Genomic DNA, 26,218 nt, shown 5'->3' on the forward strand with positions numbered 1-26,218 from the left:
CATTCAGTGAGTCAGTCAGTGAGTCAGTGAGTCAGTCAGCCAGTGAGTCAGTCAGTCATTCAGTCAGTCAGTCAGTCAGTCAGCCAGTCAGTCAGTCAGTCAGTCAGTCAGCCTGTCAGTCAGTCAGTCAGTCAGTCAGTCAGTCAGTCAGTCAGTCAGTCAGTCAGTCAGTCAGTCAGCCTGTCAGTCAGTCAGTCAGTCAGTCAGTCAGTCAGTCAGTCAGTCAGTCAGTCAGTGAGTGAGTGAGTGAGTGAGTGAGTGAGTGAGTGAGTGAGTCAGTGAGTCAGTGAGTCAGTCAGTCAGTCAGTCAGTCAGTCAGTCAGTCAGTCAGTCAGTCAGTCAGCCAGTCAGTTAGTCATTCAATACATCTCATTTGAATTAATTTGTATCGATTATAGAAATTATACAAATATCATTACAGTCAAACCTCTTCATTGAAACAATGTTCGACATCATGACATTCTGTACAGCTTCCAGGAAAGGAATTACCAGTTGAACTTGTGCACTGGTTGTTCATACAGTCGATCCCCTGTTGACAAATACAATAAGCGTAAAATGTCTTGTGATACACAAGAAATAAAATGAACACTTTATTGGAATATTATTGTAAACATGTATTATCGTGTCTAGCGATCTAAACTCTATTAGTTTCTGTATCACTCCATTGGTGAATGAGTTGTTCACCCTTCCAACATGCATTGACGCATTAAATGCTCTTTTATTAGATAGCTTTCAGTTTTTATTTAGAAATATTTGTTACTGAACAGAAGATACATTAATCGTCCGTGTTCACTAGTAAATAAATATCTCTTGCCTCCGTTAAGGAGTAGAGAGCATGTACTTCACACATCAAAAAGGATAGCTATAATTTGCAAATAGTTTTTCATCCCATAGGTGTTTTTTTCCGTTCAACTGCGATATCTCTGGTATTGCATGAACCAAACTTGTTGACCGAAAGTCTGTAGCAAAAATCGAATGATTTGATTTTGAACTTGAATTTCGTTTTTATAATTCAATGTCTAAATGCCAATCGTTCAGAGAGGAATATGGCTTTGAGATATCATTACTTCACCAAAATTAAACATTATTAACCGTGGAAATTCTTGAATCTCACGCTACGTTTTGACGCCAGTTAGTTGCCATGATATTTGCTTGTTCTGTGTTTGTGTTCGTATAACACGCAGACCTCAGTAAGCGCAAAATGGTGTATTTGGAATTCAGATGTTTTGATTTCAAATTGACCATGGAACCATTGCCAAGATCTCCTTCAGAACGAGGGAGCTCGAGGCACAAATCTAGTCTTTTGGTATTAATTAGTGTAATCGCGTCTTCTATTTAAAAAATAAAACATTCTTTATATTTTGCTATTCATCCATACCTGTATGTTGCTATTGCATTCATTGACAGGGCCAATTGTTATACATGCATAATAAAACCATGATGGGCATTGACCACTGATTGGTCCATCACCATTACCAGGTGCACATTGTAGCGTCGTATCACACCAACCACACGCCTCGTAATACGCACAGTCACTGCATGTATCAATCGAAGCGCAGAGACTAACATCGCATGAATCTCCCTAATGGTAATCAAAGAAAGAGCTTACATGCGCTATACAGAAGATAATATGCAATATGTTAAACTATACATTCCGGAAATTATTGTATTACAGCACAGTAAAGTTACTTGCAAACTATGTACTAGTGGACACAAGTATGTAATCAGAAGTACTTTCTGTGATTTATCCACACACATCCCAATATTATCTAAAATATCATTGTTATGGAGAAGTTCGTGGGTTAGTGAATCAAGGGCGAAAAAAAATATCGAATGCGTATGATAACATGTTGTCCACTAAGGAGCAACATTAAGTATTAAGTAGTTGCAAATGTAGTTGTCGAAATAGGTTTCCTTTTTGAATCGACAACTGGTCTTTACAATTTTTGCATTCAGCACTTAAATTATAAATATAAACATAAACATCAATCAAAAAGCGTTATTCAGCGGAGCAAACTGTCTCTGGTCAGGAAAAGTCTTCCGTTGTTGAAATAACATTTAGATATTGCCACCCTACCTGCCAGGCATCATTACATTTGCATTGATTTGGTCCCACACAAGTTCCTTCACCGGAACATCCGTTGACATCATCACAATTAAAAGATGCACAATCGTTGCCTTGCCAACCATCATTACAAATGCACACACTATCAATACATATACCATGGTTTAAACAGGACGCTGGACAACTGTTTGTCACTAGAGCAAAAACAATACATTCAACATTCATATTTGGTATTTCAGAGAGTTTACATTTTTATCCGTAAATCTATGTGTGCAGGAAACAGAAAAACAATATGTGTTCTTTTAACTAGTCAAACATCCATGTACATCAACGTGCTCGGATATTGGTTCAAATTAAAAATTTCATCCAAAGATAAGATTTGATAACATAAGCCAACAGCGTCATAATTAAAGTTCGCAATATACTTTCAATTCGTTTTCACAGTAGCTTTCACCATACATCTGAGAATAGTCAGAATATATGTTACCTGGAACTTTACACATAAACGCATTTCTAAGCTCGCAGTTGACGATCTGTACTGTAGAAACAGCAGTGGCTAGTTGTACTGTCAGAACCTTGCAATACTAAAAAAAACACACAAAAAGCCAGCATCAAAAGGTTTGCATAATCATGGTTTGGATCACATACATTATCGCATCTTTTAATTATTTAGAAAACTAGTATTCCGATCGAGAAAAAAATTTAAAAAAAAATTTATGATCATCTTTCCTTGGAGATTACGTTCTGCCATGAGCTGGATTTCCCGAAATACATATTACACACCAAATAGTTTAGACCGACCAGTCGAACCCTTTTTTGTTATCATGTTCATTACCCATAAATGATACAATGTGTAAATGTATAGTGTGTATTTCATTAAGCATTATTCTTGAGTAGAAATACACTTACCTGTAAATCATCAAGCCATACTTTCAATTCTGAAGTACATTCAGTTCCAGATCTACTGACAAGTATATTACTAACACCACTCTCGTCATCTGTTGATACAAGTGTCGTTCCTTCATCCTGAAATCAGCAGTTAATAAATTGCCGATACATGCAATAAATACACACGCAATTAAAAAATAGTTTCATAGCTTTTACTTAAATTTACTAACATTTCCTACATTACACGTTACATACCGTACATATTTGTCTCGCATCCTCAAGTTTCCGAACCCCGCCCTTGTAACCATAGCAATTCGATCCATGGAGAGTATACCCAATTGGGCATGAATCTATAGAGGAAAGTTTATGTATTGCTATTATACCGTATATTATAAATATTCTAATTTACTTAGTTAGAGAACGGAGTCGGAAACACATGATTGACAGCTTTGCAAATGTTGTCTTGGTGTGTTATTAACCGTCGATCTTTGTTTTACCGAATGTTGAATTACGAGTCTTTCATTTCAGAATAAAAATTTAATATTTTGTTACTTTGTCTTTCATATTCATCAGTATGCAACATGTCCCCACTTACTGTACGGGAAGTTATGTCAAATTCATTCAAATAACTTATAGAAAATTAAAAAAAAATGTGGGGTTATATATATACGAGGGGCATTCAATAAGTAATGCCCCTGACCCACTTCCCATAGCTGGAGATTAATGAAACTTGGCACAGTTATTAGTCTTTCTCTACATAGGAACCACCCAGTGTTGTGCATCTCTCCCATCGTTTGATGCGACTCTGGACACCGTTTATGTAGAACACCCCAGGTTGGTCCTCCAAACACGTCATAACTTCAGAAATCAGGGCTGCGTCATCTGTGAAACGCTTTCCTTTCAAAAACAACTTCATGGCTGGGAGGAGATGACATTCAGAGGGTGCAAGGTCAGGAGAGTAAGGAGGATGGGGGAGGATTTCATAGCCATAGAATTTCATAGGATTTTCATAGTGCTTCTGATCTGGTGACATGCGAGTTGTGGACCGGAGCGTTGTCCTGCAGGAGAAGGATACCTTTGCTGATATTGCCCCGCCTCTTGATTTTGATAGCTTCTCTTAATTTCATCAAAAGTGAAGCGTAATAGGCTTCTGTAATTGTGGTACCCTTTGCCAGGAAATCTGTCATCACTACTCCATTCTGGTCCCAGACGACTGTGAGCATGACATTGCCAGCGGAGGGCTGCACCCTTGCCTTCTTTGGAGGTGGTGAGTCCAAGTGCTTCCACTGCATTGACTAGGCTTTTGTCTCTGAATCATAGTGATGGACCCAAGTTTCATCCTGTGTAATCAGTCTTTTGAAATACTTAGACTCATCTTCTTGGCACATCTCCAAATTCATCCTGGAGCACTCGACCCGTTCTTGATTCTAGAAATGTGTGAGCAACCTGGGAATCCATCTGGCAGATACCTTATGCATATGCAAATGGTCATGAATGATAGTTTCCACAGACCCTATACTAATCTTGACCTCTTGGGCTATTTGACGAACAGTAATGCGTCGGTCTTTCAAAATGGCTGCCTCAACTTGATGGACAGACGCCTCATCAATGGCAGAAGAGGGACGATCAGGTCTGGGAGTTGTTCTACAGACTTCCGGCCATGTTTTAATTCATGATGCCAGCGTTTTACAAGGTTATATGATGGGGCATCATCACCATAAATTTCTTTCATTTCATCAAAAGTCTCCTTTGGTGTGCGATCTTTCAAATACAAAAACCGGATCCCTGCACGACACTCAACTAGCTATTTCACACCTGACTGTGAGCGCATGCGTTGCAGTGCGATGATTATGTGTTCCGGCAGCATAACAAGGTTGTTGTCACGGAGTTAGGATATCGTAAAACACTGTGGATCAAGACAAGACAATCAGGACAAACGTTACATAAGACTTTTTGTTCAGTTGTAGTTTTATGGCATCATTTCAACAAGTCTATGATACAATCGTGACACAACCACAGCAAGGCGTAACTGTATAAAAACGGACATCTGCTGAAGTTTACTCGGATATATTTGTAACACATATAAAAAATATACGTGTGTTGGTGAATTTATTATTGCCTTACGGGCAAAAAAAGGAGATTCCTTACTTAATGCAGACGGTAAGACTTAAATTCTTTGTAAGCACAAACAAACAGTTATACGGGACTAGTGATGGTTTTGGGTGTGCATAGTCTAGGGGTAGCTTTACCGAATATTCTTTTGTTTAAACTTTCGTTGAAATGCCCCCTCTATTGTAGATCCTTGGAATCATGGCTTTTCATTCCAACGAATTCCTTTTCCTATAAAATGTCCTCTTCCTGTGCTGTAACGACTTCGGTTGAGTGAGGTTCGTTCCCTTTGCCTTTTTGATTTTAACTGTGACAAATTAGACTCATTCATTGAGTCTGGTCTATAACTGCTACCCAAAATAAGCATCAAGTTTAGCAGATTAAATTTGCTGTACCGGCCTTCTATCTGCAGTAGCTGACTACTTGTCATTATTTTTAGCTCGGCTGTGTTCCTCTGCTGTTGTTTGAATGGTTCATTTTGTGGACTCATCAAATACACGTATCATCCAGTAGTATCATGTTCTATCAGCTCCGGAGTTTCTGCTGTAGCGGTGACTTGATCACCATCACCATCAACCTTACAAACGAAGCAGCCAAAATAAATTGCCATCCCACCGAAATAAACTTGTCTCAATGGTTGATGACGTCAAAATGTATGTGATTTTGGCAGACAAAACTTTGCGTACGATCGTTTTGATGCATGGAAAGTAGTTCGTTCTGTGACGGAGAACAGGAACAAATACGAATCACCACTGTTATACGTCATACTATGTTTATTTGCACGATAGTCATATGATAATTCATTAAACACTTTTTGGAGGGCACTGTACTATTTAATATACAGCAATGTTTAGCAATATGTATACAGACGAATTGGAAAAAAATTCATCGATATATTAGTTGTTGACGTTATTAATTGATTTAATTCTCTGTGATTTTTTCCTATTCGGCAGTGCTATTCTTGAAACATGTTAATGACATTATTGGAAAGGTTGTTATACATATTTAAACAAAAAAATGTTACAGTAATTTGCCCTCGTCAAAGCAAATGAACTCAATGTACCTTGCATAAACTATGTAATGATCATAATATATCACCTTGCGCATTATTTGTATTGTTTGTTTGTTTGTTTGACGCAGCCAGTTGAAGGATGTTGCTATATTTAAACAAAAATCATTAATATGGTTTTAGTTCACAAAATACTTTTTTTAAAACACATAGGATTGTGGCTCATGGCATCCACTGTGTTCTATGAATAAACAGTCGTCACGAGTATGTCAATATAAAAATGGATCACAATGGATATTATGTTGTAACTTACCATGAATAATTGATGATGTTGTTAGAATCGGTTTAAAATTAACAGTTGGAAATCCACGCACTTTTGAACCATCTCTTATTCGGGACAAAACATCGATACTATTAATAAAATTCCACCAATTTCCTGTAGCATCAATTGTTACATCTGACCTTTCACCTTCACCACTGATCTCATAATCATTCGCTGGATTCTCAAAGTGGTTGTTGTGAAAAGCGATACCGCTTCCAATGGTTACAACAGTAATCTTCTTTTCTGGATGAATGCCTTTGTTCAAAAGCAGCAGATTAGAGAAGCATAGTTGACCGGCAGCTGGTGGTGTTTGATGCGTCCGGTGGATCATGTACATACCAGTGTTTTGAATAAACTTATTGTTCATTAAATCGCACACTACATTTTGGATCATTATGATACTTTTGTCATTATCAAGGATGTTATCAAGGAAGTCATTGCCACTGACAAGGACCCAACCAGTCTCATCATCGGATTTGAGATCAATCAGTTCATTTTTTTTGTTGCTGATGAAACTATTGTCATAAATACATCTCATTAGTCCATCATCTGTTCCACCAAAAGCATTTGTATCAATCCCAATACCACCAAAATAATTGTCATTAAAATAATTTGATGATATATCAAATTCAGTTATTCCAACTCCAAATGTAATTGCACCATTTTCGTTTAACGGCGTTGATGCAAGCAAAACTCCATTACCAACAATTTCTGTTTGTTTAACGTTTACTCTAATGCCAGCTGCATTATTCGTTTCGCCTTGGTATGATATTGCAGTTCTCCCATTCTGATTGATTGCACTTTGCGAGATTGACACTTCTAGATCAATAGTCACTATACCTACAAAATAAAAAAAAATGTAATTGTTTCTAGCCGACTCAAAAACGCTGGTTTTAAATTAGATGTTTGCAAAATGAGATTATACCGTTAAATGATGTGACTAAATGAAACAAAGTCGTAAGTTTTTTTCAACAAAATATCTGTATTATCATTTCCAAGAACTTATTTATTCTACAGTCATAAAATCTGCAAAGTGGAAAGTGGAAAGTATGTTTGCGTTTTTCACTGCTGTGTGCGTAGCTGACAACAGAAGTCGAACTCGCAATCTTCCCCACGTTGGGTGGATGCACTAACCATTATCCATTAAGCCGGATGAGGGTTATAAGGGAAATATAAACAATGGGAGTGATTTCAAACTGTGCTATACGTAACGATTTACATATTAATTGCTTGCTAGTTTCACTGCATTAAACAGCTTCAGACCACATCGTTTTACAACTTATGTCTACACATGCTAAAAAGTGATTAACGTAATTCCTAGTTATTCACAGTCACACTGTAAATAATCCACGCATATAACACAGTATGATATTACCGAATTATGTCAAATGTTTATGATGTCAATTCGTTGCATCAACCTTGACTGTTTCTTCTATAATAAACCCAATTTTTGATTATTTAGTTCAGCCTACAACGACCATAAACTATATGGATGTCGAGCACCATAAAACGTACCTGCTGGAATAATTTGAATACCATAACCATTGTTTGATACTATATCTACCGCTGTGACATCAATAGTACCGCCAACATTCGATATCACCATTCCATTCATGCAGTTCTCTATCCGTGTATCACGTATTTCTATGTCATTTACAGTTGACACAAGCATGCCACTAGACAAGCAATTCGTCACGTAGACGCTTTCAAAACTTGGAGCATTCCCTACGATCTCAATAGCTCCTGCTGTCTCAGATAGAGTGTTACTAGATGTAAAAGATATATCGACGTTTTTTAATGAAGAGGTCACCAAAGATGATTCCCCTGTAAATAAGATACCTCTCCAGTAGTTGTGAGACAAAGAAGGCTGTCTCGTACCAATGCACATCAATCCAACGTCTTTGCTGTGGTCTGTGAAGGATAAGGCACATCAAATTGTATTGACAAATTAAATACATCCGCACATTTTACAAATGTAAAGACACTATGATAAAGTATTCAATGTTAACATAGTACAACTATAATGTACATTGTATACACGCTTACCGCAGTTGTGATTTCCAAAACCTGCATTTCCACATTGGAATAAAGATGACTCTGAACCAGTACACTCCACGTCGTCCATCCATATATCACCTGTACCATGTGTACTTGCATGTAAGGAACCTCCTTCAAAACCAAGATGTCTACATGCGACACTTGATTCAGTAGGTCCCCATCCGTCTTTACAGACAGTCCCCCATTTACCATTGATGTTTATTTATAGTCTACCTTCATTAGGATTTGATCCATCGACCAATCGAACGGAGGCCACTTCAAAGTCACCACTCAAGTTATTATTCGGGTTTGTTTGAAGGGAGGTGAATGTGACTCTTTCAGTGGCTGTGCCAACAGCTACCAGTGCACCCTCAACGGTTAATCCTGTACCAGGTTCAAAATTTAACGATACACCAGCTTCAATAATTACTGTTACATCTCCGTTGATAGTAATATCACCGATCACGTTATACGGACTTCCCATCATATCCAATGTAGTATTTTCTGTGAAGCCGTTTGTTAATGTTGTTGCACTCAATGATCAGTAAAATACTGAATACTGTAGGCCAATTGAACATCATTTTAACCATAAAGACTCGCTGTTGACAGAAATATAATATGTTACTTACATATAAAACAAATCGTGTTCTAACACATAACAGCTAAACTTTCAAAGTACTGTCTGGATAATATGACATCATCAAATTAACATATTCCAAATAAGACACAGGACAGCATAATTGAGAAAAGAGGGCAAAAATATACAATCACAAAAAAACAGAAATAAAACCAGATAATTATATCTTATTGAACAAAACCAAAATGCAGGACTTGAATGGTACTGGCTTTAAACATTATGAAATGGAACCTGACTGAAGATTATAAATACGAATACTGACTGCATGTGTATATACATGAATGAATGAAACCAAGCGTGACTGTGAAATCTTGTCTAAGCTAGAACTCATTCAGTGAAAGCAAATTATTGGGCAATTTGATCAATAAAACTCATCATGATGAACGTCATTTTTACTTGAATCCAAGGCTATAACTTTTTATATCATTTTAAGCCATTGAGTAACAAGCAAACAAATGTATAAATATATAAAGTTTATTTGAATTGCTCAGACACTAGCGTGACAAGCTCGTATGGGTTGCCCTCTCTACAGTGCTTCAAACCCAACACACGCCTGACAGAATGATGTTTTATGTCCAAACCAATCATCCAGCCATCAAAGAGTAACGTGTGATAAAGTGCTTGCAAATTTCTGCCCAATGTTCGTCATCGTGTTGAAAACAATCTGTGATTTTTGCCAACAATTCAAACACGGATTTGTCTCCCAGGTTACGAGTGAGCACAGGGAAGACACAGTCTGTTGTAGCCTGACAAAATCGCGTGAGTTGCGCCCTCCGCGCAGTGTTACCACGACCACCAAAATGAATATTCATCGAAACTCATTGCAAGAAGGGGTGAACTTTGCGAATTCACAGTACTGATCCTGACGACGAGACATACACTATTCTGTCAGACGTTAGTGAAGTTTGATGCCGTTCGTCCGACGAGAAGACAACATATGCATACATAACAAGCTATCCAAATACTACTTGATTTGAAAAGGCATTTTACGTGACTGTCTGTTACCGCGTTACCAATTTGGAATAATTTTTTCATTTGGAGTTTTGACGTTTGGGCTAATTTAAAAGACAAAAAACAACGATAACGATGTGTAATTTGTAGTTTCTCCTGTTCTAAGTGAACAAGAATAGGCTAATAGGCTAAAAGAAGAAAAATCATTGCGACAAATAAATCACCTAAATGTAAACGCAATCTAATACATTATGGACAATCACAATCCACGAAACAAATCTTTGAAGCCGAGAGCCTACACTCATGATGACAAAAAAAATAAACAAGGCAATGTTTACTGTAAGCATTCACAAAACAATACATTGCATCAATATGAAATAGATTTTCAGAAAACAATAAACAATAGTTTGATTATATCATATTATATCATATTATATTATGTTATAGCATTATCAATACCAGTGTATTTTATGATGTAATTGCAGCAGATTATTCGCGATAATGTATCCCATTATTGAGCATCAATTCGTTTGCTAATTAATATTCATGAGGTCATTATTAATCATGAGCTAATTAATATTAATTTGTCCATTATACTAGCTACGATTTAACTACTTTAATTATTTTAACTTTTATTTTAACTTTTATTTTAAATATTTCAATGTAAACTTAATCTGATTTGATAAAAGTGAAAAAAATATATACACTTTATTTTCGCAATCACGTCTAAAATACGTATTTTGAAACATTAACATCTGACCTGACAGCCATTTTTTTCAAAGCATGTCGTCCGTTTGTTACGGCCAATATGAAAACAAGAATTTAGTTGTTTTCTTTTTCAGTGGAATGCTGGTAAATCACATTAATAATGAAAAATAAGTATTCCTTGTACCGTTAACATATAATAACAGAAACGTATTAATTTTTTCTATACAGTTTGGTGAATCATGTGGATATTTTCTTTCAACACCAGTCAGCATTCACTGCACACATGCTTTCATTATGTGAAAAGATTATTCCGTCACGGACCCACGTCATCTACCCACCTCGATCTACAAGTGCCGTTTTTATTTTGAGTTTTATTTTAGGAAAATAAAAAAAAAACATATATGATAATATTGTGTAATTCCGTGTTTGCCTGGTTGCAGACAGTCGAATTGTGTTCATATTATGTTCTTTTCACAGAGTCTGGACGATCATTGGGGCAATACCATGTTGAATATGAGTTGACGATGACTTGACGTGAGTTATTTATCGCATCATAAACACTAGGGAAAACTCATATATATTCGAGAGTCATTAAACATCTCAAAATCTGTGCACAAACCTATTAATCTGTATATAATCAACAATTTTGCAAAACACGTTGTTGTTCCTCCTGGTTTCAGTGAACATGAAAAAATTGTCATGCTAAATTCGGACGATCGTAACAACAAAACAAAAAACAAAGCCTATTTAAATTGTATGCATTCACAAAACATACATTGCAGCAGCTGGTGTGTAGTGATCAACCGGGCAGTATCAGCATCAACAGGATGTTCGGAACACAGCCGACAATGATTTTATCATTTCATAATAATAGATATTAAATATTTCGAAAATGAATTTCAGTTTCATATCATTAATTAAAGATCCTAAAGATGGTCTCATAATCTATTTTTCGCGAAATAAATAAAAACATACCTGTTATGTAAATTAGTTTCAGTCAGAGACTGATTAACACACACGAGTTCTATGCACATGTGTGTGTTACGTGCCAATTGGGTAGACGAGGTATTATAACCAGACGTTGTTATTGTGATTCAGATTATTCACTATATATATATATATATATATATATATATATATATATATATATATATATATATATATATATATATATATATATATATATATATATATATATATATATATATATATATATATATATGAAATAACATAATAATTGGTTTTACTTAATGGATTATTTTTGATTAAGTTATTACTTAAAAACTGTATATTTTAACTACACTTACTAATCCCATGCTAAGTACAGTAATTAGGCATAACGTCTAAGCGTTTTGGAGAATGTGGATTTTGGAGTTACAGGCAGTAATGACAACCGCCATCTTGGATCTTGCTCGAAAAAGTAAACCGTTTCATAACACCAATAGACGTTATATTGCCAAAATTACAGTGCTTATTCCCGATTAAAGCTGATGCACCTATTCAATTGGTTTTGCAGCCTTATTTTGCTGATGTTAAATCGCAATTTTGAACCATTTTAACCTTGTTCAGGCTTTAACATTTGTTTTTAATATGTGTTTCATTAGTTACATATTTTTATTTTGTATTTTTAAATAAGTGAGCCAAATCAAAGCAGTGTATAGACGTAACAAAAATGTCAGAGACAATGATTGTCAATATTATTGATATTGATTACTTCAACTACAAGAAGTGAAAAACTAGTTCCACTGGATATCTATAAACACACACTGGCCATTTGCAATTGACGACTGAATTATTGATATAATAATTTGTGGTGCATCTGCAAATTGATGACGGATTCTACTACCGATTCGACAGATGAGTAGGCAAACACGTCTTTCGATGTTATAAGTTGAGCAAGGGTTATTCAGTTCCCTCTCCACCCTAACCCCTGACATATTCACATATGTGCAGAAACTGCCACATTTAAGACGGTCTAGCAGATGCAACTTTAATGCGCCAGTTGTGCCAAGGAAACCGTTACTTTTTGCGACAAGAAAAACTAGATCATGTATGTGCACTGAGGAATTGTACACGGGACAGAATCCTTACGCCCCCTCTAAAAGATCGCCATGCTTTCAAATACGAATGCAGCGAGTCTGGCATTTGGGCAGAATTTCCGTTTTTGGCACTGCTGAGTTTGCTTATGACAGAATATCTGATAAATAGAACAACTGAAATCAAAGTTATCTTGTTATATCTGAATCGGTTTTAATTATATTAATAATTTTGTAGTGTATTGCATACAATTCATCATTAATGGGCAATGTGGGTAAACATACACTAGTTTAGAATGTTCTGTATGGCGAAATATGTCATATAATGCATATTAATTTTCTCTAATCCAGTTTGACGGGGCATGAGATCTTTTTCTTCCAACACCAGCTACAATTTTTACACAGATGTTTCCATTGTTTCATATCATGTGAGTAATTCTAATGATGGTCTTATACTACACAGCTATTGTTTTGTGCGAAATAAGAAATATACCTGTTATGTGTTTGTTTGTTTGTTGTCTCTGACTGAAACTAATTAAGACGAGTTTAATGTAGCTGTGGGTAAGACTTGGCAGTTTGGTAGGAGTGATATTACGACCATACCTTATTGTGAATCAGGTTATTCACTATGAGTTCAAAATTTCCCAACTTTTTCATTATTTTATTTCTCTTAATCTATTAGAAATGATATAGTAGGTATAAATTGTCAAAACCACTTAACATTGACGAAAAATTTAAATTACATGAGATGCCAAACTTAAAATATTTTCAGTGTAACCATAGTTTTGTAGTTTACGACATACTAGTCAAAATGTTCTGATTACAACAAAAGTTTTATTAAAGGGAAAGCATACCAAACACAGCAACTGAAATTAACTTGTCCAAGTATGGTGCAAGTGTTATTAAACTAAATTATTCGAACTATTTTACATAATGCATATTTATTTTGTCCAATCCAGTTTGACTCAGAATGACATTCTTTTTCTTTCAACACCAGATTGTGTCATAAAAAAATATTATTCCATCAAATTTTCACGTCATTCAGCCATCTCGATCTTACTAGTGCGTATTTCATTTTGAGTTTTCAGTGTAGATGAATTAAAAAAACACGCTGATTAGATTGTGTAATTCAGTATTTGCCTGATTGCAGTCAGGTAGATAGTCTGTGTGTATATTGTGTCTATTCACAGAGTCTGATGTCATTGAGGCAATACCCTGTTGTTGGGTAAAAAGGTGAACATGTGTTGATGATGACTTTAGATGACTTATATATATATCATTCTAGACATCAAAGGCAGTGCATATATCTGAAAGTCATTTGAAAATCCTTTCACTGTCTAATTAATCTATGTATAATCAACATATTTACATATTTTCTGGTCTCACTGAACATGAATATGCTGATTTAACTAGAGAAGAAAAAGGTCACCAACTTCAAAGAAAAAGTCATGCTTAATACATTATGGACGATCACAATTGATGACAAACAATTCATCGGAAGACATCTTTCAAGGCAGAGGGTAAGCTCATTACGCTACAGAAAAAGACAAAGTAAAATGGATGCATTCACAAGAAATGCATTGCAGTTGTTGTGTAGTGATCTACCGAGCAGCATCAACTGGATTTTTGGAAACACATTCGACAATGAATTATTCATATAATTATATTACATTAAATTATGTTAAATTATTTTTAGATTAAATATTTCAAAAATGAAATTCAGCAGCATATCAATAATGGCTGATAGGTTCTATATCATATAAATAATATAATCATTAAATGGTCTTATAATAAAAAATATCGTTTTTACCGAAATAACAAAAACATACCTGTTATGTGTTTGTTGATCGGTCTCTGACTGAAATACATCAACTGGAGTTTGATGCAGATGTGTGTGTGTGTTACGTGTCAAATCGGTGGACGGGGTATTATGACCAGACGTTATTGTGAGTCAGATACATTGTAATTCACCATGAGTTCGAAATTTCTCAACTATTTATTACTTTATTTCTTTTATTCCATAAAAAACATAAGTGGTATACAATATGCACCCGTGTTTTTTATTATTTGGAAATAGAACACATTCAAGACATGTAAATTCTGTTCGTGTTACTAGACTACAGCTGCACAGAGTATGCTTATTTATGCTAGACTAGGTAGTCCTACGACATGTACTTTATTGAAGCATCTAGGGGGTTCGTAATCGTGTGTTAGTGCAATTCCAAATAAACAAAAGAACTGACCAAATGACCAAAACCACTTATCATTGTCATTTCATAAGATGTCGAACTGAATAGATTTTCACTATATTCACAGTTTTGTAGTTTACGGCATGCTAATCAAAAACATTCTGATTACAATGAAGTTTTATTGGAGAACACATCAACTGAAATCACAGTTAACTTGTCGTAATTATGGTGCAGGTAGTGTTATTAAACTAAGTTATTTCATCAAATTCCCACGGCAGTCATCCACGTCGATTTACTATTGCACCTTTTATTTTATTTTTTCAATGTGACGAATTGAGGAAAAAACGCAGATTATATTGTTTAATTTAGTATTTGCCTGATTGCAGTCAGATAGATTGTTTGTGTGTATTTGTTTGTCTATTCACAGAGTCTTGGTGGTCATTGAGGCAATACTCTGTTGTTGAGTAAAACAGTGAACAAATGTTGACAATGACTTTATACTTATATATATCATCCATCCTAGACACCAGAGAACATGCATATCTGAGAGTCATTTGACGCCTCAACATTCGTTCCATTTAATATATGTATAATCAACATATTTGCAAAATTAATATGTGTTTTTTCCTTGTCTCACTGAAAATGATTATGCTGATTAAACCAGAGAAATAAAGCCACCAACTTCAAAGAAAAGGCAATCATGCTCAATTAATTATGAACGATTACAATTTAAAAATAAAAAACTCAGACATGATCTTACATGGCAGAGGCCATGACTACAAAATAAATGAAAGCTTATGTAAATTGTATGCACTGTCGTTAAATACATTGCAGTTGTTGTGTATTTATTAGCTGAGCAACATCAACAAGGTTTTCGGGAACACAATCTACAATGAATTTATCACACCATTATAATATAGATTAAATATTTCAAGAATGAAATTCATTACCATATCATTAATGGCAGATAGGTTCTATATCATATCAATAATAGAATCATTAAATGGTCCTATAATTACAAATATTTTTAGCGAAATAACAAAAACTAACATACCTAATATGTGTTTGTTGATCAGTCTTTAACTGATAATGTAACAGGAGTTTGATTCTGATGTCTGTGTTACGTGCCAATTCGGTGGACGGGGTATTGTGACCAGACGTTATCGTGATTCAGATTATTCACTATGAGTTCAAAATTTCTCAAATATTCATTATTTTATTTCTCTTATCCTATAACAAATTATATAAGTGGTAAACATAATGCACTCGTGTTTTTATTATTTTGAAATGAAATACATTTATGACATGTAAATTCTGTTGGTGTTACTAGACTACAAATTATTCAAACTTTTTTACATAATGCATATTCATTTTCTCCAATCCAGTTTGAGTGAGAATGAGATCCGTTTTCTTTCAACATTGTGCCATCAAAAAAAATCCCACATCATTCACCCACGTCGATCTACTATTACATATATTATTTTGATAAATAAAGTTGTGTAATTAAGTGTTTGCCTGATTTCAGTAAGTTTGTATATATAATGTGTCTATTCACAGAGTCTGGAAGTCATTGAGGCAATACCCTGTTGTTGAGTAAATAGATAAATAATAGTTGACGATGAATTTACATGATTTATATATATCATCGTAGACAGCTTAGAAAATTTGAAGCTTCAACATCTTTTCACTAACCAATAAGTCTCTGTATATATCACAATATACAAAATATATTTGTGGTTCCTGCTGATCTCAGTGAACATGAATAGTATAATTGCACCAGAGAAGAAAACAAACTCCATCATCAAGGAAATGCAATCATGCTTAATACATTATGGTCGATCACAATCTATGACAAATCTTCCTGGACACCAGAGACAATCTGTATATCTGAGACTCAATTGACGCCTCAAAATCTGTGCGTTATCAAATAATCTATGTATATATCAACATATGCAAATCAATGCCTACAGATTTCAGTGTATATGAATAAGGTAATTGCATCTGAGAAGAAACCTATTGTGACAAAACCATCACCCCAGGTGAAGGGCAATCATGCTTAATAAATTATGGTATATTCATAAAAAAAGCTCATCAGCATTAACTAGATTGTAGCAACAGAATCGACAATAATTTGATTATATCATACCAACAGGGATTAAATATTTTGGATAATGAAATTTAGTAGCAAGTCGGAAATTCCATTAACTGGCTTATTTAGAATCGTTAGATTTGCCATTCCAACTATTGTTTTAGCGAAAAAAACTAACCTGTGTATGTTGATCAGTCTCTGAATAAAACTGACTAACAGGAGTTTGATGCAGCTGTGGGTATTACGTGTCAATTTGGTCGACGGGGTATTATGACCAGGCCTTATTGTGATTCAAAGAATTCACTATAAATTCTAAATTGCTCAACCTCTTCATTATTTTATTTTTCTTGTTCCTTTAAAAAGTAGGTGACATACGCAATGCGACATGCTATATTTTTCCCCAGATGCAACATGTTCACGATACGTAATACGTTAAGACTATGATTATTATTCCCCGTTTCAGAATAAGTCCGAAATCCGTATGAAAGAATCTGCTTACAACTGGTTTTTAATCCGTGTTGAAAACGTGCACAGAATGGTCATTTTGTGCACGTTTTCGACACAACTTATCAACCACCTCAAGTGCCATATCCATGAAATAAACAACCAATGTCAATAGAGTAGCCTAGATGTTAAAAATGGATTAAGTACTGGCAAACTTCTGCATAGGTATGTCTCTAAACGCATGATTTTTGGTTGATTTAGTCATCTTTTTGGAACTCAGAAGCCCTCAAAACCTAATATTACATGTGAGAATGAAACAAATCCGTCGAGATTTCACGTTTTCCCCGTAAAAGGGATGCTGGCTGTTCCCTGTCGGGACTCCCGCCCCGCATATACTAGTACTACCAACTCCTACCATGTCCTCATTTGGCGACGCATGTCAAGCTATAAATGGGCATCAATACTCATTTCGCCCAATATTTCGCTTTTATAACATTTTAATCAACCGCATATCGCTTAATTTCCGGCCGAAAAACGACCATATTTGTATCCCTTTCTTTTCTCACTCGATTATTAAAAACACTAGCCGCTTGTCCAAAAACTGATCACTGGCACATGAGTTGTTGAAATAGTTGTTTCAGTGCTAAAGTTTGAGGATTCAACGAGTATTAACTATTATTTAATTTCGAACGACACTTCCAATCCATCATACTTTGTATCGTTCGCGAATGCAACTTGAACTATGACCTCTTGTTATGTGAACGTCCCACAACAAGCTGATAGAGCGGGACTGTGTTCCGTTTGAATCCAGGGCTGCTACCTCGTTTCAATAATATGATTATCGAGACATTTACGTGATACAGGCAATGCTAACTCCTTAGGGCAGAGAGCAGAGAAACCAGAAACATATTTATGTGTTTTTCCAAAAAAAAAAATAAGATGCCACGGCCATGTATTTAAAATGCGAGCGAGCAGAAAAATAAAACGGAAATTATTCAACAAGCGGTTGCAAAAGCGAGTGAAAAAAAATTATCGAAAAACAGAAGCGAGCAAGAGGTTGGGTGAAATTAGTGCTGTACATTCAGGTCCTTGTAAAAATACGATCGGCCAAGATCTATCACTCTGAAGCACGCCAGAGATAGAAAAATGCAGTTTTGAATATTGACACCGTTCGTATTTTTTAAATGAGCCAAAACGAAAATATTGTATGTTGCTTAAGGTAGAGATGCAGGTTCGTGCGCACTTGGGAGTGAAATTTGACTGTTGACTGACTGAATAGTGGAAATACTCAAAAAACGATTTTAAAATATAGAAAACTGGTACAAACATTCTCTCTTTTGAATGCTTAGCAAGATTTAGCAAGGCTGTACATAATTAATAAAAAAGAAACATGGTGTAAAAAAGAAATGACGGGATCTCCATATTATGCACTATATTTAACTTTTAACAAAACGATAATACATTTAAATTTGGAACTGTTACAACCATTTTAATTATGAGCATTAGCAAACTTCTTACTGAGTGAATTGTTATGCAAATTAGCAATTATCCCGCTTCTTTTTAGTGCACATCCCAGAACTTTAAAAAAATAGCTACTAGACGCTTTGACCTTTTGTTTTGAAATTTTCACAAATGAAGTAGTAAAATTTGGGCTTCAGCCCTGTAAAATTGACAACTGGTAGACAGTTTTCAAGACGGCACTTTCTTCATTGTAAACAGATGTACCCATAAACCAATTTTGACAGGAAACAGAAGCATGGTTTAGGAGCTATTTTTTTAATCACTTTTGACCAAAAAGGCACATTTTTGTGCATATTTCAAACTACAGTGACCATAAAAAAATACTAACAAAATTTTAAAATTCATACAATAAGCTTTCTGAAAATATATAGTTTTGTGAACAAGAGAGATCATCTTGGTTTCCTAATTAACTAATTAAAATACCTGTCAGGTAAACTGCATCTCTACCTTAAGTGATGATCAATTGAAACAGACTCGTTTTGCAAGTTTTAACGGCTACGTTCTGTTGAAGATATAAAACTTCACTTTCGGAGTTATTATCGAAGATAATGTACGACAGCAAAACAAACAACAACATTTTGTTATGTGAAATAGAGTAGCATTCATGTAGGTCCAATCAGTACTGTTGTATCGTCTATTTCGTCAACCGAACGTTACAACCCGGACCTGCTCGACGATTATTATTGCAAATGTCATTTCTTTCTCCCTGGTCATGAATCCAGGGTATAATAAGTACATTATTTTAGAATGATTTTCATTTGGATTCACGTGATAGTTAGTCTGATTTATCATATAGCATTACAAACAGGAAGTCCTCGGCATGGGTCAGAGTACCCCAGACCACTCGTTTTGATGAATGGTCTGAATGTTGCTTGTGGGTAAGAATAGAAAATGAATTTCGGTGAGGTTGTGATTATCTAGATTTTTGAGAACAAATTTTTACTATTGAAATGAAATTATCACATCTAGGGGTGAATTGTTAATAGGTAAAGTGATGTTAAAAACATAAGTTGTTCATCGTCTTGCGTACATCGCAACAACAAATGATTATTTTTCAATACAGATCTCCAGTCAAAAGAGTGGCGTTTGGACGTAACCCTGGAGTTAAACAGGGCCCAAATTAATGGGGAGTAAAACACAGAATTGGAAGAGCTGTCCATGCATTGACCAATCACACAAGAGCTCACGAACACCAACGAAATATTTGTTGTTGTATTTAACAAAGGGGTTGGCACAAAAACAATGGAACGTTTATAGGCTTAACGTTGGGTTTAGATCGTGTTATAATCCAAATCCCCTAGAAAGAGTTGTAAGCACAAATTTTCATATGTCAGAGACTATTAACTTTTGATCCGGAGTCATATTTTATTGACCGATCTCATTCAAACTTTACAAAAGACAATACTTGATATACAGACGCGTTTTTTACCCTTAAGGTCGGAACAAAAATGGTCGAATGGTGGCCATTTTTAACGTAATATTTGCTATTTTTATTTTCAAACGTGTCAGCTGCTGTTTCCCAGTGATGACCAGGATGATTTAGATCAAAGTTTGTGTGAAGATCATACATATTGGGTTACAGGTCAGGTTATTTTTTGTGTGTGATTCCAACAAATTTTGCCAATCCTAACCACAGAAAATATCAGTTGATCATGGGGCCCCACAATGTTGCAAACCTTCGTGTTAAACGGTTAGGCACGTTATTTGGTAATTTGAGTTCCCGTGAATAAAAAATGGTTGGATATGGTCAAAATACAGCTTTGTTCGTCAATTTAAGTAACGTTTATTGTGGGGGTTTTTACATGGTGAATTTGTTTGCGAATTTCTACCTATTTCAAAAATCGTGAGATTACATTCCCTGTTGAAGTAATCACATCTTGCGTTGATAAGACACTGAAAAAATTGCACTCCAGCCTGTTTTTTCTTCTTTATCTCTAAATGATTTGTGCGGTTGTCAAGCATTGTGTTTTATATATATGCATATATATGGTGAAACTTGTTCGGTGATATAGGATTAAAATATCATATTAATTCTGATAATAAATACACCTCGTTTTTAATTTAGCAAGATTGGTTGGTTCTTACCACAATATATTGCATATATGTTTAGTAACATGCCCAGTCAACAACAAGCAGCAAATATGTAAAATAAATCATAATAGCAGAAAATTACACACAGGAAGTACACGAGCAAAGCATTTCCCGTACTGTGCATGCGATAATTCTCATGGTAGTCTAAGAAATTACACATATTTACTTACTTATTATTATTATTTTTTTAAATAATAACCCAGATAAATATGTTTGACCATACAACATATGTCATATTAATACACTACAATAGCTAAACTGATAAAAATAGATATATTGTGTACACTGTTCCTCTGAACTCTATAACTATGGTATTTGCAACAACAGAAGGGGTCAATGTAAGAAAATAAATACTATTCGAAACATAAACACAATTGCACGTGGATATCTGGCTCTCAAATAGGTCTCCAAGGTCATTTCTGCTGCATATTTTCAATAATAACTACTACTTTGAATACTAATTCAGTTTATTTACGCTTCGTAATAACAATCTAATTTGATTTAATATTGTAACAATTAATGAATTAATTAACACACTGATCACTTTGCCTGTTTTGATATTTTATGAGATCCGTTAATATATATACTTCTACGTTGATGGAACTAAACCTTCAAGACAAATGTAATAAAATGCACTATAAATCTCACCATGTCATTGATAAACACTACAAATGCAGTAAATGTAGTATCAAGCACAAATATAAATCTTCTGAACGACAAATGCAAACAACGCTAACCGTAAATGTAATAAAATTCAATATAAACCACAAATTTAATAAACAATGCATATGTAATAGTCCTAACTACAAAAACAATAATCCCTAGCCACAACTGTAATAACGCCGACCAAAAATGTAATAAAATGGGATATCAACCACATTATGGAATTAAATATAAGTGTGAAGGGTAATATAGTTGAATCAATTCAATATACCAGTAAACTGTCATTCTTACAAGTTAACATTATTAACATATTGGCAACTGTGGCAAAAACTATTTTATACTTAGCGGTTGAGCAAATACATCCACAAGTTTTTTGCTCTAAAACAAACTATTTCAAACAGAAATGTGAGTAATATTGTAAAGCAGTGAGTTATTGAATTTCTTCCCAGACTAAACTAATGCATGTACTTCCATGTCATTACATCAGCACAAATGGTGGTATATATCTTGTTGAGATGGAAATCATTGCTTTTCACCCTTAAATAGTATTCCTTCATCTCTCGCTGTTCCTAAGTGTGATAATTTGTACAATGTACTTGACGACGAGTGAGATTAGAACACTATTTAAGAGACTGGAACTTGTCATTTGACTTACTTTCGCTCTCAAATTGTCAAGAAAGTCTTTCAAAACTAGTTACCAATATAACAAGTCTCCGAGCCAAGTCGGCAGATGGTATAAAACAATCGCGTTTATCTTTTCTTTCCAGTTTCCAACAAAATACCGTACTTTAGGATGTTGTGCCAGGAGTGCATCTTCGTATGCATTAAGTACCATATCTTGTGACAATTGACCACTTAAACAAGCATTACTCATTTTTTCAACTTCTCTGTCAAGAGCTTCTTTTCCATAATCCTCCTTCACGACGGACTCCATTTCTTGCCACAGTTTTTCAGAGATTTTCTTAACACTGTCTTCAGTGAATATTCCAGTAGCACGGATGAAGTTTGCTGGTTCTATGACTGACACAGACACGTGGAAAGGTCGCATCTCGAGACGTAGACTGTCAGAGAATGCTTCAATGCCTCGTTTACAGATGCAGTACGCAGAACGACCAGGATGTGAAAACAAGCCCAACCATGAGGTAACACTGATTACTCGGCCTACAAATCAAAATAAACAAATGAGCATCAACGGAACTCAAGCTTTCGGGAACTTGTTCATGAATGAAGAGATAACGTGAATGCCTTTAGGGTAGCCTTGGTGATAAGCGTCATAATGTCGAAAGGCAGTTGGTGTCACGTATTTACATTATTCGGTATTGTTTTCCAAATATATAATGAGACATGTGCATATGCATATGCAAATGGGTGAGGCCACATTGTTATTTATGGTCACCTCTTACGTTAGTTACATCTCATGTCTGATGTCTCATAGTGGCATCGGCTGCATGTCCCAGTCTGCAACATTGTTTCCAATATGACAGTTATGTACATTACAGCTTCACATGACCATATATCTGTTTTTTCATAGTGGCATTGGCTGCATGTCCCAGTCTGCAACATTGTTTCCAATGACAGTTATGTACATTACAGCTTCACATGACCATATATCTGTGTTTTATCCATGTCCTTTATTCAGTGTCTTCACAATAGCACAAATTCCATCTCAGACAAGTGTCCAAATATTTATTTGGAATTTATTTTCATTACCAGAAAAAGTTGTTTATTATATCATTTTCATGGGCCTACGTTTGCCCAAAACACACAAATACAGAATTCCCCCAATATTAATTTTAATTTTCACATTATCACAATTTGATATATATTTATCCAGTTTCACCCACAATAACACTTCCTGTGACGACACAACGCCGCCATCTTGAAAGTAGTTCCGATCAAACTCCCGGCACACTTTGCGCGATATGCGTCGGATCGGTGTTTTCCGAACTTGAAGCTTTCGGCCAGTATAGTCCAATGTGTCGCATTTGGTAATTATATATGAATGAGCTTAGTAAAAAGGGCAAATTTATTTTTCAGTACGTTTTTAACAATAACATTGCCTACTGATGCCCTTTTTTCCCATTTTTTTATGGCTGTCCATAGTAACATTCAAGCAGGCCATGTGTTATATTTTCTCACAGTTTCATTCCTCTCACCTTTTGATTTACGTATTAAAGGCAGAAAGGCTTTTGTTGTGCGTACCACTCCCCACAATGTTACATCTGCTATCTCTTTGTAAGTCTCCATTGTACACCACTCCACGTGGCCATAGGTAGTCAAGCCAGCATTATTCACCAGGGCCCATAAACCTGAATATTTAACAAAGTCGGCAATATGAATAAGTATACAAATATCAATCAACATAGTGCATCACATGGTACAATATAATTGTTCTACTTCCTGTTCCTGTAGGTCACACATCCTTTTTTTCTTATAAGCATGATGCAATTTCAATTCTTTTTATTTAATTATATTATCAAATTTAAACCAACAGTAAGTGTTTTGGTGTAAGTAAAAGGTGAACAAAATGTTGATGAGCAAATTCACCAAAAATGACAAATTTTGGATAGCAACATCAGTTGATTTTCTTGGGAAATGGTGGTTGATTAAAATGAATATATAGGCTTTTTACACAGAATAGATGTATGAATGCAAACACGTTTTCAATAACTGCAAGTACGGCTTTAAACAGAATATTTTAATTTTATTTTATTTTTGTGTTGCTAGGTGGATAATAATAGCAGACTTGTACATACCAGTAAATTGTACTAGGGGGGGTAATTTTATCACTGATTAGCATAACGTTGGTAAGCTGTAAGAGGTCAGAGAAATGAGACCGTTTTTCAAAATTCACTGAATAATTTTAAAGAAATTAGTAAAAAATACATTTTGATATAAAGCATAACAAATGGTTCCCCTTTCTGCTTTTGATTGTCGTCGCGCAGCGCGTATTTGAATTCCATCTAAACAATGTATTTTACACGCGTTCTATACGTCCCATATCGAACAGAACGCGGCGCGACAACCAACGATGCTTTAACTCTGACCAATCACAAATTTTGATTGTTCAAATTTACGAAATACTACATAGGGCTGAACTATTCACTGAGTATTTATTATTTGTGCTTATTTCTCGGAAAGCTAAATCCGCTAAATTTAATCAGTGAATATTCAAATTAAACATTAGAATTTTTGTTTCCTCCACAGTGAATTTAAAACCTAGTGAATATCCCTGCAAAGTCATCACTTAAACTCAGTGAATATTTTCTTTTCTTGTTTCTTGCCTTAACTGGACCTTATCAAATATGTGAAAACTGGTTTCTATCAATATGTAAACATCTGTTGTCATGTGTTCCTGCTCTTCACAAGCCTTGCCATCGAATTCCAAATGGACAACCGCAATATCCAATGGAAGGCTTGATTACAATCTCACCTCGCTCCCCGGTCAGTTCCTTCACGCATTTCACTGCCATCTTCACTTGTTCATCGTCCGCAACGTCCAACTGTAACACATGCAATCTACCAGAACCCATTGTTTCTAACTCCACAGCGCCATCACCGCCGTCGTCTTTGAAAAGGCAGCCTGCAAATACTTCAAACCCGAGCGAGTAGAAATGTTTAGCCATGGAGAGCCCAAACCCCCGATCACATCCGGTAACTAGGACGGCTTTGTTCCGAGGATCGACTCGCTTCTCTGGTCTAGAGAAAAGTAACATGGCCCCGCCGATAATGATCACTGGCAAGCATATTAAGCAGCAATCGTCTCTGGTGAGCAGAGCTACGAACGAGAAAGCAATCAGGAGAAAACCCCCGAACAACATCGACGCCATTTTCGATAGCAGCGAGAGTGAGACGTGAAATGAAGGATGCACAATTTAATCCGTTGATTTTATGTGGTTAACCATTCGAAATCTTTGGAAATGTGTGACTAGTACAATGTTTTGTTCGTGGTATTACCTGTACATTATTACCTGTACATTATTACCTGATAGAGTGAATTAAAATGTACAATATCGAGTTGTATCCTTGACTGCGACAGTGGTTTACTGCTATTATATCTATTTCCTTTCAAACGTAAACAAAACGCATTAAAACCGTGTACAAATATGTTCATTAAAATAGTAAATTTGCATAACAGGTTGAATCTTAAAAGATTAGATCAGTCGGGGTGGGTTGTATACAGCGTTGCTGTCAACCCATCAGTGTTGTAGGCAAGCTATCAGAGTGCAAGGGTAAATCACAGAGCAGCGGCCCAGCTACCCTAAAACGCTTCGGGGAGAACAAAACAATGTGCATGAGAGAGCTCCTGTAATGGGAATTTTGTGCATTAGGACTTTCAGACAGATATGACTAATTTGCATGAATTAATAATTCATTAACATTGCCAAGGGATGTACATGAAAGAATTCCTGAAGTATGTATATAATGGGGATTTTGTGCAACAGGATTGGTAGACAGA

General features: G+C 35.3%; 1 protein-coding gene across 1 annotated transcript; it reads right to left on the reverse strand.

Moving 5' to 3' along the window:
- Positions 1-21,036: 21,036 nt before the first annotated feature.
- LOC102809599 (D-beta-hydroxybutyrate dehydrogenase, mitochondrial-like) lies at positions 21,037-25,571 on the reverse strand. The gene is made up of 3 exons (XM_085494204.1): positions 25,193-25,571; positions 23,916-24,068; positions 21,037-22,920 (listed from the first exon to the last, which is right to left on the reverse strand). Exons 1-3 carry the CDS (start codon positions 25,473-25,475, stop codon positions 22,454-22,456), a joined length of 903 nt encoding a protein of 300 aa, XP_085350330.1. The 5' UTR covers positions 25,476-25,571; the 3' UTR covers positions 21,037-22,453.
- Positions 25,572-26,218: the final 647 nt, after the last annotated feature.

The sequence above is a fragment of the Saccoglossus kowalevskii genome, chromosome 20 (genome assembly GCF_978046115.1).
Source record: "Saccoglossus kowalevskii chromosome 20, keSacKowa6.1, whole genome shotgun sequence".
Lineage (NCBI taxonomy): Eukaryota > Metazoa > Hemichordata > Enteropneusta > Harrimaniidae > Saccoglossus > Saccoglossus kowalevskii.